The sequence below is a fragment of the Eucyclogobius newberryi genome, unplaced genomic scaffold (assembly GCF_026437365.1).
Source record: "Eucyclogobius newberryi isolate DKJ021-1_F unplaced genomic scaffold, fEucNew1.0.hap1 SCAF_14, whole genome shotgun sequence".
Lineage (NCBI taxonomy): Eukaryota > Metazoa > Chordata > Actinopteri > Gobiiformes > Gobiidae > Eucyclogobius > Eucyclogobius newberryi.
Genome location: NW_027315768.1, coordinates 22,200,276 through 22,215,244, shown reverse-complemented (window position 1 = coordinate 22,215,244; position 14,969 = coordinate 22,200,276). Strand labels below are relative to the sequence as shown.

General features: G+C 41.4%; 2 protein-coding genes across 2 annotated transcripts; both read left to right on the top strand.

The window, feature by feature from the left end:
* Positions 1 to 4,383: 4,383 nt before the first annotated feature.
* LOC140359058 (trace amine-associated receptor 13c-like) lies at positions 4,384 to 9,002 on the top strand. Its single transcript, XM_072443932.1, has 4 exons — positions 4,384 to 4,556; positions 4,633 to 5,433; positions 7,446 to 7,562; positions 8,882 to 9,002. Exons 1-4 carry the CDS (start codon positions 4,384 to 4,386, stop codon positions 9,000 to 9,002), a joined length of 1,212 nt encoding a protein of 403 aa, XP_072300033.1.
* A 114-nt stretch (positions 9,003 to 9,116) lies between these two features.
* Positions 9,117 to 11,155, top strand: LOC140359057 (trace amine-associated receptor 13c-like). Its single transcript, XM_072443931.1, has 4 exons — positions 9,117 to 9,200; positions 9,619 to 9,822; positions 10,190 to 10,299; positions 10,333 to 11,155. Exons 1-4 carry the CDS (start codon positions 9,117 to 9,119, stop codon positions 11,153 to 11,155), a joined length of 1,221 nt encoding a protein of 406 aa, XP_072300032.1.
* Positions 11,156 to 14,969: the final 3,814 nt, after the last annotated feature.

Below are 14,969 nucleotides of genomic sequence, written 5' to 3'. Positions count from 1 at the left end.
AAGCAAAATAAATATGTGTAACATTCATTCTTTTGTTTTATTTTTTACAAAATGATTAGTTTATGCTGTGAATACATGTTTGTTTATTTGTTTATTGTGTTTTAGTAGTTATTGTGAATTCAATCTTTTGTACATGAGCAATAAGGTGTGCAGCCTTCATTGAGAAAGTTTCACTCCCATAGAAATACTTATAAAAGTGAATAATATAGTATTTCTTTATTCAGCATTTGTCATAATACAACTGTAATTGGCCAACATTATTCAATGTAAAACGTGCAGTTTAACAAGTACAAACTTCAAGACAAAGTAATACTGTAAAATACAGTAAATACCTGACTGTTAATGTGGACAACCATTTTGAATTTAGTTTTATTTTGTGTTTTGTTTATAGTTGACGGAAATGTCATGCTGAATTGGTCAACTAAATCCAAATACATTTAGTCAATCTGAAAATATATTTTCAGTTCTATATATCATTATGCTACATTCCTTCATGGGACATGCTCATAGATTTGTTCCTTGAATATTGTGTTTGTTTATGGGCTGGCATGGCCGATCCTCCACCGTATGGGACTCAGTGATTGAAAACCGCTCATCCATTTTATTCCTTTTTGTCTAGTTTTTATAAGTCAACCACGTACATAATTTGTAAAAAAATACAAAAATTACACTGTAGTAACCAGATTATTACAACAGACATTAAATACTAAATTCTTCCTTGAGGCGGCGTCCCCAGTAATGTTGTCACTCTATCGGAATATTGAGCAGAGGCAAAGCTCTCGGCAGATTATATGCAATGACTTTGCACTAATTTCACTGTAAAACCTCTTGCTTGTCTTTTTTTTCATCCTCTGTTAAAGACAAATAATAATAAAAAGAAATAAAGTTTACTATTTAAACATGCTACAAGGACACACACTCGCAACATCGTCATAAGGCGCTGGTACAGCTAGCAGCCCGGTGTAAACGCTCCTCTTTTTTCTCACACTTATTGTGCTTTATCTGCTATATTTTGTAAAAAAAAAATTCTATTTTACTGTACGATAGGGACACAAGCTGGAATCGTTTTTAATTCAACTGTTTTTGACTTTTTTCGGCTGGATTTGAGTGTTTTTCGTCGTGTCGTCGTGATGTGAGCTAACTCTGAGCTAGCCCCCAGCCCCCCCGCGCCCTCCGGCCGCCGCTAAAGTACGGCGTGCCGCGGTACACGTTTATATAAAAGAGGAACTTCATGAACGATCGGGACAAGCACTGGAATCGCTTTAATTCAACTGAGGTCCCTTCAAAATAAAATGACGGAAATAGCGAGCCTCATGCGGTCCCAGAGGATTTATAGGGACAGCAGCGTCTTGATTTTCACAGAGACCTGGTTAACAGCAGAAATGGCAGACTCTATTGTAGGTTTGGACAATTTTCATCTGCTGCGGGCGGACAGAACGAGAGAATGCGGAAAGAAAAGAGGTGGAGGTCTGGCTGTGTATGTGAACACGAGCTGGTGCAAACCCGAACACTGCACAGTGAAGGAGCAGCTATGTAACAGGGATATTGAACTATTGGCAATTGGCGTGAGGCCATATTATCTGCCCCTGGAGTTCTCACATGTGATTTTGATCGCAGTCTATGTGGCCCCGTCTGCCAATATGCTTGTGAAGCACTGCTCTCCTGCACTTGTCGGCTGCAAACACAGCACCCACAGGCTCTCTTCCTCGTCTCGGGTGACTTTAACCACGCTTCTCCCTCTTTTGTTCTACCAACATGATACCTGCCCCACCAGAAACAATAGAACATTGGACTTGTTTTTTGCCAACACCAAAGAGGCTTATTCTTCTTCCCCCCTCCCTCCCCTGGGCAGCTTGGACTACAACCTTGTACATCTGAGGCCTGTGTATGAACCCATCGTGCGCAGGCAGCCTGTGGTGTCCCGTGAGGTGAGGATGTGGTCTGCTGAGAGTGAGGAGGCTCTGAGGGACTGCTTCAGCACCACTGTCTGGACTGAGCTTTATGGCCCACATGGGAAGGACATCAACACCATCACAGAGTGCATCACGGACTACATCAACTTCTATTTTGAGAACATTGTTCCCTCCCGGACAGTGCGGTGTTTTCCAAACAACAAGCCATGGATTAACCGTGAACTGAAGGCTCTGTTGAAGGAGAAGAAGAGAGCTTTTAGGTCAGGGAACAAGGAGGAGCTGAGGACTGTGCAGAAGGAGCTGAGAAGGAAGATCAGGCAGGCCGAGGCCGGCTACAAGAGGAGGATGGAGGAGCAGCTGCAGCTGAAGAACATTCAGGGAGTGTGGAGAAGCCTGAAAACTGCATCTGTTCCTCTTCACTTCTCTGTCCCGGACCATCAGCTCCCCACTTCGCCTGGACTCACCCATCCCCCCAGCACACATTCCCCCTGCCAACCACTGACTCACAGCAGCACAGGTGAGGAGTGAGCTGAAGAGGATTAAAGGGAGGAAGGCAGCAGGACCTGACGGCGTCAGCCCCAGGCTCCTTAAGTCCTGCGCAGATGAACTGTGTGGAGTTGTGGAGCATGTCTTCAACATGAGCCTGAAGCTGAGGGTGGTACCACAGGTCTGGAAGACCTCCTGTCTGGTACCTGTGCCCAAGACACCACGCGCCAAAGACTTCAACAGCTTCAGGCCGGTGGCTCTCACGTCCCACCTGATGAAGACACTGGAGCGGCTGGTCCTGGACCACCTCCGCTCCACCCTGAGCTCAGCCATGGACCTGCTGCAGTTTGCATATTGGCCTGGCATCGGAGTGGAGGACGCCGTCATCTCCCTGCTGCACCGCTCTCTCTCTCACCTGGAAAAGCCTGGCAGCTCTGTGAGGATCCTGTTCTTCGATCTTTCCAGCGCCTCCAACACCATCCAGCCGCTGCTCCTGAGGGACAAGCTGGAGACTGCTGGTGTGGAGTATGACCTGGCAGAGTGGATCCTGGACTACCTCACGGACCGACCCCAGTTTGTGAGAGCACGGGACTGTGTGTCTTGACACTCGGACCTGCAGTGTGGGGGCGCCCCAGGGCACTGTCCTCGCACCCTTTCTCTTCACCCTTTACACTGCAGACTTCAGACATGACACGGACAGCTGTGTCCTGCAGAAGTTCTCTGATGACTCTGCCACCGTCGGACTCATCACGGACGACGATGATGCGGAGTACAGAGGACTGGCGCAGGACTTTGTGGACTGGTGTCAGCGGAACCACCTCCTCATCAACGCGGGGAAGACCAAGGAGATGGTGGTGGATTTCCACAGACGTCACCCCACTGCCCCCTTACCAGTGAACATCCAGGGACGGGACATTGAGAGAGTGGACTCATACAAGTACCTGGGTGTTCATCTGAACCACAAACTGGACTGGACTCATAACACAGACGCACTGTACAGGAAGAGCCAGAGTCGGCTCTACCTCCTGAGGAGACTCAGGTCTTTTGGAGTGACAGGGCCACTCCTGAAGACCTTCTACGACTCTGTGGTGGCATCAGCTCCTGTAGGTGTGGCCTGCTGGAGCAGCAGCATCACAGAGAGGGAGAGGAAGAAGCTGGACAAAGTCATCAAGAAGTCCAGCTCCGTCCTGGGCTGTGCTCTGGACTCGGTGCAGGAGGTGGGGGACAGAAGGGTCCTGGCTAGATTCACATCTATGCTGGACCATGAGTGCCACCCCCTGCAGGACACTCTGTCCGCTCTGGAGAGCAGCTTTAGTGAGAGACTGATCCACCCTCGCTGTGTGAAGGAAAGGTTTCGCAGGTCTTTCCTTCCTGCTGCTGTCAGACTCTACAACAAACACTGTTAGCCCTGAACACTCGCAATACTGACCTAACCATGTGCAATTCCGTCATATGTGCAATTACTGTCATGATTCATGTGCAATTACTGTGAAATTCATCTGCAATCCATGTGCCGTCGTGAAACATATTCATGTGCAATTACTGTCGTGATCACATGCAATGGTATTTATGTATTTATGTATTTAAGTATTTATTTATTTATTTTTATCTTTATCATTTTTTCCCTCCATCCCTTGTTGGGTTTTGTCTATGGGAGTTTTTGTTTATAGGAGATCTTCTACTGAAAGTGTTTTTTCAAACTTCCTATAAGTGATCTGTTCTTTGCTTCTGTATCTACCTCTGTATCTTCCTGCGTTGCACCAATGAAATTTCCCCATGTGGGACAATAAAGGAATATCTTATCTTATCTTAACATGTTTTTTTTGCCCACGAAGGGCATGGGTGATACAGGATTAGCACGACAACTTGTTTTTCACTTTCCCTCCTCGTGGGTAAAGGCCACAGTGGGATTAGGGGATAATTTCATATAGGTCAGATGGAGGCGGGTACAGATAGACTTTTCTCTAAGACAAAACATGTAGGGATGGAGATTGTTGAAGAGAATGACTTGTGTTTTCCACAAATGCTCAATGCCTCTTGTAAAAAGATTGTGCGGCCTTACATCACTGCCATGCTCATTTACACGCTACTGTATGTTATTTCACTGGTGACTGCTTTTCTCAACTTGCTCGTTATCATTTCAATCTCACACTATAAGTAATTTCCCTTTATCCAACAAGTTTAATATGTAATTGTTTGTTTTGGATTGACCTTAAATCTTTCTCTTCTCCAGGCAGCTCCACACTCCAATCAACTTCCTTGTCCTATCGTTGGCTGTCTCCGACTTCTGTGTGGGACTCCTTATGTTTTTTCAAATTCTCTTTGTCGATGGATGTTGGCTTTTTGGTGATGTAGTGTGTATTATATATCAACTCGTGTCATTCATTGTTACTAGTGCCTCACTGGGAACTATAGTGCTTATATCAGTAGAGCGTTACATTGCAATATGCCAGCCTCTACATTACCACGCTAAAGTCACTAAAAATAGAGTTCGATTTTGTGTAGGTCTTTCTTGGTTTTGCTCGGCTTTCTATAACTTAATGGTGCTCAAAGACAGCACAGCAAAAATTGGCAGCTTTAACAGTTGCTATGGTGAGTGTGGGGCTGCTATTAATTACATTGCAGGTGTAATTGACATCTTAGTATCATTTCTTATTCCAGTTACTGCCATATCTGTTTTGTACATGAGAGTGTTTGCTGTGGTTGTGACTCAGGTTCGGACCATGCGCTCACAGATCACAGCAGCGAAATCACAAAAAACAGTATTTGCAAATAAATCTGAACTAAAAGCTGCCAGGACTTTAGGCATCATCATTGTCATGTACGTTATATGTCTATGTCCTTATTACATTGTGATAATAGGACAGGATGCTTTTTTCAGTGCTACATCTGCAGCTGTCATATATCTGATTTATTTTAACTCTTGCTTAAACCCAGTGATCTATACATTTTGTTACAGCTGGTTTAGAAAATGTTTGAAAGATATTGTCACACTTCAGATACTGCAGCCTGGCTCCAGTAGGACCTCTATACGGTCTGATAAATAGGATTATAAGTATAATCCCTCATTCATCCAGGAGTATCACTCTTTTGAAGATGGTCTCTGTACCCCCTGAGAGGACAAGGCACAGTGCGAGGATTTCACTCTGACAAACTCATCCCTATATATGTCAAAAGAAATAATTTGAATATTCTTGTTGTAAAATCTAATTAAAATTAAAAAAAACTTCAAATGTGACATCTTGATGTTCTGCCAGCTGTATTTTATTAGAATAATAAATTGTGAATGTTAAAAATGTAGTCCTTAAGAAAGCACAGTAATATAATTATTAACTTAAAGATGTAATAAAGATGTAATTAATATTTTTTTAACATTGGAAATCTCCAGTGAATATCCTCTTGCGTGGCAACACTTGGAGATGTTAAAATAACTCAAAACAAATTGTATTCTCTTCTGTAGAACTAATTTGTCTTCATAATTATTAGTGCATTAGTGTTGACTACGAACGTAATAGGTGTTACACTCCCAAACATTCAGTACAAAAAAGCAGCTTTTTAAATAAATGCATTTGTTTACCACACTGTTTCTGTTTGATCAGAGTTTTAATCGAGTCTTACTACTAACTACTAAATTCAAAATAAATACAAAACTATTGCTAGGGTTCAGATTAAGGATTTTCACTTGTATAGCGGTGCTGCTACACAATCCGCAATTGTTTTCAAATTTGTATAGCAATTTAATAATTGCATAGCAAAACACAAAAGTGACTAACAATCAATATTTTCCATTGATGTAACAAGATTATTTATTTCAAATGTATTTGTGAATATTCTATTTTTAAAAAAAACTCTTAACAAATGAACTTTTGAACTCTTAATTTTTTTCAAAATAAAATAGAAAACTTGCAAATAAAATGATTTGTTGAACAAATGAATTAACACCAAGTCAGATGGTCTTATTTACAACTTTCTTCCATATCATCATCATCAGATGACTATTTGCATATTGTCTTTACACTCACAAGTTACATATCACCACCAGAGTCGTCCTGACGATGAGCTGTTTGTATCAGAATGACTTCTCTTACACACACAACACGTTTTGGTTTTGTCCTGGACATGAGTGCGTTTGACCCCTTTGAATTCCACATCCTCGGGGTGAAAACGGGAGCGTGCGTGGAGGCGACGAGGGTTTTACGAGCGCCGCGTCTCACTGATCTCACGACAATAACTACATGTTACACAATAACTACATGTTACACATAGTTATGTGTAACATGCAGTTATGTGTAACACATGAACACATAACTATGTGTGATCAGCGAGATGTGGCGCTCGTAAAGCGCCTCATCGGTTACCCCCCACGAGACCGAAGGTTCGCTAGTCCGAAGGTTCACTGATCCGAAAGTTCCTCATAGGCTAAAGTGAAGGTGCAGACGGCATCGGGATGTAGTAAAATGCGCACGAAGCACGAAGACACGCACTTGGGCTCGTCACGTTTGTGCACCAGCTGCTCACAGGTGGCACCCCAAATTGTACTGTGTATATAAAGATAACAAGGGAACATATCAAGCCCTCCGCTTTATGCCCTCATTTGATCATAAGAAATATGCATGATCAGAATCCTCCGTTCTATGTCTTCATTTGATCATAAGTATAGAAATTATATATGTATATATAGAAACGCGTGATCCGATCACCGTAGGATTGGAAGTCAAAAAGGAAATTCAGCTGGCCAAGACGGGAGTGTCTACAGAGCCGCGGTGCGCGGCCGAAACTGCTGGGCTATTTGAGTTATTTCATTCATTAATAATACGATAAGGAGCTCAGGCTATGTACAGAAACAAGTCGGTTATGGAAAATACGTGAGTTTAATCATAAAAAGTGCATGAACACTAGAAAAGTCTTAAAAGCCAGTGTGTAGGGCAAAGGAAGGCGAGGAGAGCCCGCTGCACGGAGACACAGCTTCGGACTAATAAACCTTCGGACTTGTGAACCTTAAAATTTCGGTGAAATTTTTAAAATTTCGGTGAATTTTCGGACCAGTAAACCTTCGGACTCGTGGGCAGCCACCACGTCATCGCCTCCGTGCGCGCTCCCGGCGGCTCCTCCAGCTCAGCAGTTTTCGTACACGCGATCTGTGACAGCAGCGGGACCCGTCAAGTGTGTCATGCTGTTATTGACGATCGATTGACGAGTGATCAGTGCTTTTTAGGCGCTTTGGTTATACAATTGAACACACATTTTTTGTATCGCAAAAGCTGCGATACAAAAGCACTTTTTTCTGATGAATGCATCGCATTTGAGAGAAATTGCGTTGCATTTTGCGATGCGATACCGCTTATTCTGAACCCTGATTGCTAATATGGTTAATTTCCATCTCTACTAGCCAGTAGAGATGGAAATTAACCATATTAGCAATCAGGGTTCAGAATTCAGAAGATGTTAAATAATTGATCAGGAAAGCTTAAAAGGTACATTTACTTACAACGGCATAAAAGGGCCAGTCGAAATTAAAAAAAATATGTGGGCACTATGAGAATTTTCCATATATACATTCGACATTTAAAGGTTTATGGGCTCGACATCGAGGTGTGTGTTGACTATAAGACAGATTGCCACCGCAGTTTAGCAGCACTTCTCCTGTTACACATCATTGACAAACTGTTGGATCAACCCTCTACTTCCTCAATGTCGAAGCCGTAGTGGACCTTGGGAAAGGGCTGTCGAGCTCAGCACCCCCCGGGTCTCAGACACCGGCCGTGCTCCGTGCCATAGCCGCCCGCAGACAGGCTCCTCTATAGCTTCATTTCTCTATGTGGGCACTTTGCATGCAATCACTGTTCTTACTCATTATGTATAACGTTTATTACAGCCTCTGCAGCGGCCTGGCGAGCCGTGCACACTGGAGAAGGAAATGAGAGTTTAGTTCAGTAGGATAGGCGTTTGCACTTCACATGGGAGACCTGGGTTTGTCCTTTTTTTTTACATTTCTATTATCCACTAAATACCCTGCGTAAAATCAGTTATCGGCCAACATCGGTATCGTAATCGGCCCAAAGATTTCTATATTGGTGCATTTGATGTATTGACAGACTCGTCCAATTCCGATCCCCAGGCAACAATCTCAAGATTTACAGTGGGGGAAAAAAGTATTTAGTTAGTCACCAATTGTGCAAGTTCTCCCACTTAAAAAGATGAGAGAGGCCTGTAATTGACAGCATAGGTAGACCTCAACTATGAGAGACAAAATGAGAAAGAAAAATCTGAAAATAACATTGTCTAATTTTTAAAGAATTTATTTGCAAATAATGGTGGAAAATAAGTATTTGGTCACCTACAAACAAACAAGATTTCTGGCTGTCATAGACCTGTAATTTCTTCTTTAAGAGGCTCCTCTGTCCTCCACTCTTTCCCTGTATTAATGGCACCTGTTTGAACTCTTTAACAGTATAAAAGACACCTGCCACGACCTCAAACAGTCACACTTCTAACTCCCCTGTGGTGAAGACCAAAGAGCTGTCGAAGCACACCACAAACACAATTGTTGACCTGCACCAGGCTGGGAAGACTGAATCTGCAAAAGGCAAGCAGCTAGTGTGAAGAAATCTACTGTGGGAGCAATAATCAAAAAATGGCAGACTTACAAGACCACTGCCAATCTCCCTCGATCAGGGGCTCCAAGGGGCTCGCAAGATCTCAGCCCGTGGGGTCAAAATGATCACAAGAACGGTGAGGACCACATGGGGGGACCTAGTGAATGACCTGCAGAAAGCTGGGACCAACGTTACAAAGGCTACCGTCAGTAACACACTACGCCGCCAGGGACTCAGATCTTGCAGTGCCAGACGTGTCCCCCTGCTTAAGCCAGTACATATTTGGGCGTGTCTGAAGATTGCTAGAGAGCATTTGGATGTTCCGTAAGAGTATTGGGAGAGTGTCATATGGTCAGATGAAACCAAAGTAGAACTTTTTGGTACAAACACAACTCGTCGTGTTTGGAGGAGAGAATACTGAGTTGCATCCAAAGATCACCATACCAACTGTGAAGAATAGGGGGGGGCAACATCGTACTTTGGGCTGTTTCTCTGCAAAGGGACCAGGACGACTGGTCCGTGTACATGAAAGAATGAATGGGGCCATGTATTGTGAGATTTTGAGTGCAAACCTCCTTCCATCAGCAAGGGCATTGAAGATGAAACGTGGCTGGGTCTTTCAGCATGACAGTGATCCCAAGCACACTGCCAGGGCAACAAAGGAGTGGCTTCGTAAGAAGCATTTCAAGGTTCTGGAGTGGCCTAGCAAGTCTCCAGATCTCAACCCCATAGAAAACCTTTGGAAGGAGTTGAAAGTCTGTGTTGCCTGCCGACAGCCCCAAAACATTACTGCTCTAGAAGAGATCTGCATGGAGGAATGGGCAACGGTGTGTGCCAACCTTGTGAAGACTTACAGAAAACGTTTGACCTCTGTCATCGCCAACAACGGATATATAACAAAGTATTGAGATGAACTTTTGTTATTGACCAAATACTTATTTCCACTATTATTTGCAAATAAATTCTTTAAAAATCAGACAATGTGATTTTCTGATTTATTTTTTCTCATTTTGTCTCTATGGTGTCAATTACAGGCCTCTCTCATCTTTTTAAGTGGAAGACTAAATACTTTTTTTCCAATGCTATTCCAATATGGCCAACATTACTTTATTTCAGCTCAATTCAGAGTGCTGCTGTACTGATGTGACCCAGAATATGAAGCATCCACATCTGTTCAATGCTTCTTGTCAAAAGATTGCGCAGCCTTATGCTATAACTATGCTGGTTTACACTGTGCTATATATGATTTCTATGGTGACTACAACTCTCAACCTGCTAGTGATCATTTCAATCTCACACTACAAGTAATTACACCTTCATGTATTTTCTCCTTCCAGGCAGCTGCACACACCCTCCAACTTCCTCCTCCTCTCTCTGGGTATCTCTGACTTTTCCGTGGGGCTTCTCATGTTTTTACAGACTCTATTTGTGGATGGCTGTTGGCTATTCGGTGACGCAATGTGCATTGTGTACCAGTATCTGTCATATGTTGTTACCTGCGCTTCAATGGGAATAATAGTGCTTATATCTGTGGATCGTTACATTGCCATTTGCCAGCCTTTGCATTACTACACTAAAGTTACTGAACATAGGGTTAGATTTTGTGTGTGTCTTTCCTGGCTTTGCACTGTGGTTTATAGTGCACTGGTGCTGAAATCCAATATGGAAAAACCAGGCAGCTTCAACACTTGCTATGGCGCGTTTGTGGCGGCCATTAATTACTACGTGGGAATAGTTGATCTTTTCATATCTTCCATCTTCCCTGTCAGTGCAATTGCTATTTTGTACATGAGGGTATTTGTCGTGGTTATTATTCAAATTCGGGCCATGCGCTCCCAGATCACAGCTGCTAAATCGCAAAGAACCGAATTCGCAAGTAAGTCTGAACTAAAAGCTGCCAGGACTTTAGGGGTTGTGATTGTGCTGTTTCTAATATGTTTGTGCCCATATTATTTTGTAGTGCTCACAGGTCAGGACACGGTGCTCAATGCCACAAATGCAGCAGCAGTGCTATATATTGTTTATTTTAACTCCTGCTTGAATCCCATTATCTATACCTTTTTCTACTCCTGGTTTCGAAAATGTCTAAAAAACATAGTAACATTTCAGATTCTACATCCCGGTTCCAGTAAAGCCAACATAATGTCCTCTGACAGATAGTGTGTGAAAGTGAGTTGTGTGTTTCGATGTATAAACAGTAGAAAGACCAGCCCAAAGTAGCCACGCAAGTGTTATTGAGAAATACTTTTGTCATCTTGTGTTTGGTATTAGACGCCTAACCATTAGCGGAACGTTTACACAATAGTTAAAAAAAAAAAAAGAGAGAATAGTCACAAATTGAGCCAAAGTTATTATTTTTTTTAGTTTTGATTTGAACCATGGTTATTTGTTCATAGTAGAGTTCCAATTCTAGGTTAAAGGCGGTATGGACGATTTTTCGGCGTTTTGAGAACGCAGGCGGAAGTGCGCATGCCACTCCCCCTTGTGGACTGATACAACACACACGTGCGTTTGTTTATTAGCGCAACGGAGCGCATCGCATCGCTCGTCTCCCGTAGATTTCTGTCCACTTCTGCGTCAGCTCGAACTGTCTTTCTCCGTCTTCATTTTGCCCCGTACACTGAGGGAACTATATTATGATAGATCCATGCGCTTAGGCACGCGGAAACGTGGGGACGAGCCTGACGCGGCTGCAGATGAGCGGTAGGTGCGTTTTATGATTGATACGTGGCAGGACAAATGATTTATCCACGCCACGAGGAAATATAATAAAAAAAATTGCTGAGAAAAATCGTCCATACCACCTTTAATACTAAATAGCATTAAAAGAAAGATTATTGTTCCCCACATTGTCCCTGTAAGCAATGAAGATGTGATAGTGTGTGCTTTATTTATGAACATGTCAAAGGATCTGTGTTGTATATTAAGGAGAGTGTGTGCATTAAAAATAGAGACCTATCACTTTTGAATTAATAAAATATTATATTTTTTCCAGTTTGTGTGTAGTAAATATGTCTCTATGTCTGAATGTTCAAATATGTAATGGTCTGTCTGAAAATGTATGAATTAATAATGGCTTCATAATGACAAGGCCAACAAACGACAGACAGCAGACAACGAGACAAGTGCAACCTGTTTTCTGGCTTTTTTGAGAGATTAGGACCTGACACTAATGCTATTAAATTATAGCTTTCATACAATCTTTAGCTTAAGGCTTTTTTTCACAAGTAAACCAACCTGATGGTCTAGCTTTGTGAATGTTTCCTAAGCTTCTCTTCAAGACACATTTAGCTTTCGTGACAACTTTGGTTGTTTAGGAATAATATAATATCTTTAATTAAGTAATTCACTTATTTTGTTCATTAATTTATTTATAATTAGTCTGATTATATGTAGGCATAAGTGGATCCAGCTTTGTACATTCCATTACCAAAAATTATTGACTAGATTTGTAGTTGTTTTTTTACATATTCCTGGGTCTGCACCATGGATCTATTCTGGTCTGAACTGATACCCAATACCAGTATCAGTATCAGTATCTGTGTAGCCCAAATTAGGTCTATGTGTAAACAATTACATAGACATAAATACAATTATCGGCCAATTTACAGCAATGAAACAGCCAAACATTGGAATGCCAAGTTGAAAATGTCTCTAAATATTTTATTGGGTTGCATCAATAGAATGTTTGAAAATGTCGCTAGTTTTTAAGTTGGCTTTCCTTGGCCACTTCCTCCTGCTTCACTTTGCCATATGAAAACGCTGTTCTGTGCATGAACATGGCTCCTTCCAGTCTGGCTCTCATTCACTTTCTTTTGAAACACTTGTGCCTCTTTCTTTGTAATTGCTGCTGTCATTGTGTGTTTTAAAATGCTCTACATCAGGAGTCTCCAACCTTTTTGGCTCCAGGCCGATTAACGTTACATAAAAGACATTTTGTAGCTTGACACCAGCAGAACAAGGCTCTGTGTCATTTTCCCTAGTGGCACTGATCCACCAGAGCATCTGTTTTTTCTGAGTCTGATCCTGAACCTAATCAAGCCCACTGCTCGAGGCCTGGGCCTCATAGTCACAGAAAAAGGAGAGGTGACGCCTCAAAGAAGTGCTTGGAGAAGTGACTGTGAGGATGGAGGAGAGTAAAGTAGGAAAGCACTAGTGTGTGCTTCAAGTGTTCAAGGGTAATAACAGTTAAGCATCAGTGATCGATTCCAAAATCATAGACTATTGTATCGCTTACCCACAGGCAGCTGGATCCAATAAAAAGTCAGATGCTATTTGGTCTTTTTAGAAACAGCCACATTTCCAGAGTCATTTAAATGTTGAGCTGTCGTTTTTATCTAAAGAGTGCATGTAACGCACATTAGAAACAGCCTTTTCCTTTTCCCTTTCTTTGAAATTTAAAGCATTATATTTCCAGAATACATCTAACATCAGTCATAATTGCATCAATGCATTATTAAAGACTGAAGATGGGCCACTTCTCTAAACAGGGTTTTTGCAGAATAGCAAAAAACACCAAAAACAGTAGTAATGGAGGCCAATGTTGAGAGAACCACAACACACTGCCTGATTTCATAGCTTATAGTCACCTCTTGAACTGTGTGGATCCAGCTTTGTGGGAACACAGTTCAAGTGTGACGGTGACGTGAGTCACACTGTCAGCAACACATTTAAAAACAAAACAAAATACCTTCAAGAAGAACACTCATTTAATCTGGCTTCACACATGATGAATATGAATGCTGACAGAGCTTTTGTTGTCTTTGTCATTACCTTTGACAGGTAATGACAAAGATAGGCGTCTAAGACTAGTCACGAGAGACTTAAACAGACTAAACTTAGATAGATTTTGTTGTCTGGTATTTCTTTTGAATGTAACATGCAAAGCTGCAAATGATGGTTGTTATCTGATTATAAAACGTGATGTCATACTCTCAGATGGGGGCACGATGTCATTATTAATAACCTAAGTTAAGGGAAATTTGCAAATCTTTAATCTGATGATTTCTAAGAGTGACTAGACACAATTCCATCTTGTATTATATAACAAAACACTGCATTTTAAAAGTATTCATTTATATATATATATATATATATATATATATATATATATATATATATATATGTTTTATTTTTTGATTTTATTCACTGCCTTTTGAATCTTTGACTTGAACTGAGCTGTTGCAACCATTTGTCGCCCTCTGCTGGAGAAAGTCTGCTTTACACCTTCAGGTTCAAGCATGTTCACGAAAGGAAATTCTTACGCGTCTTAGTGTCTTATAACAAATTTTGTTTTAATATCAAAGTTACTTTTACAAGTTTATATATCCCCAGATTTGAACCGGACAAGCTGTTGCCTGCATTCAAAGATGTCCATTGTTTATGTTGCTTTCAGAGTTACAACATATTCTTGTTGTTGTTGGTTCACTGTATATAACACTTCTGTTATTCATGTCCTATGTTAACCCAATGTTTTGGTGTGAATGAAGTGACTTTTTTTTTTTTTTTTGCATAATCAGGTTATAAGTTCTTTAAAAATGTTTTCTTCCTCCAAAAATCAACTCGACTGTGCACAAAATGTCTTCTAAGAGCATAGTTTTAGAATTAAGTTCTGTTTCATTTCTTTGTATTTTTCATAAAAAGCACTATTATATTAGAAAAATCTGTTTGTCTTTTTGCTAATTTCTTCTTTACTTATCCTGTTATCCAATTAATACTGTAACTATTTTGTGCAGACAGGATACTTCTTGTCAATTTTTCCTTTGATTAATACGTCTGTTCATAGTCCCTGTTAAATAAAAAACTACAGGGGCTTCATGCATTTTGACCCAAATAGCAATCTGTACTGGAGCAAAATGAATTTTAGGTTATTTTGTTATCTAATTTGTCTACATTTATTACAATGGACAGCGCGGTGAGTGACAGTGGAGCTTAGCAATCAACCATTCACGACATCAACAGACATGATGAATAC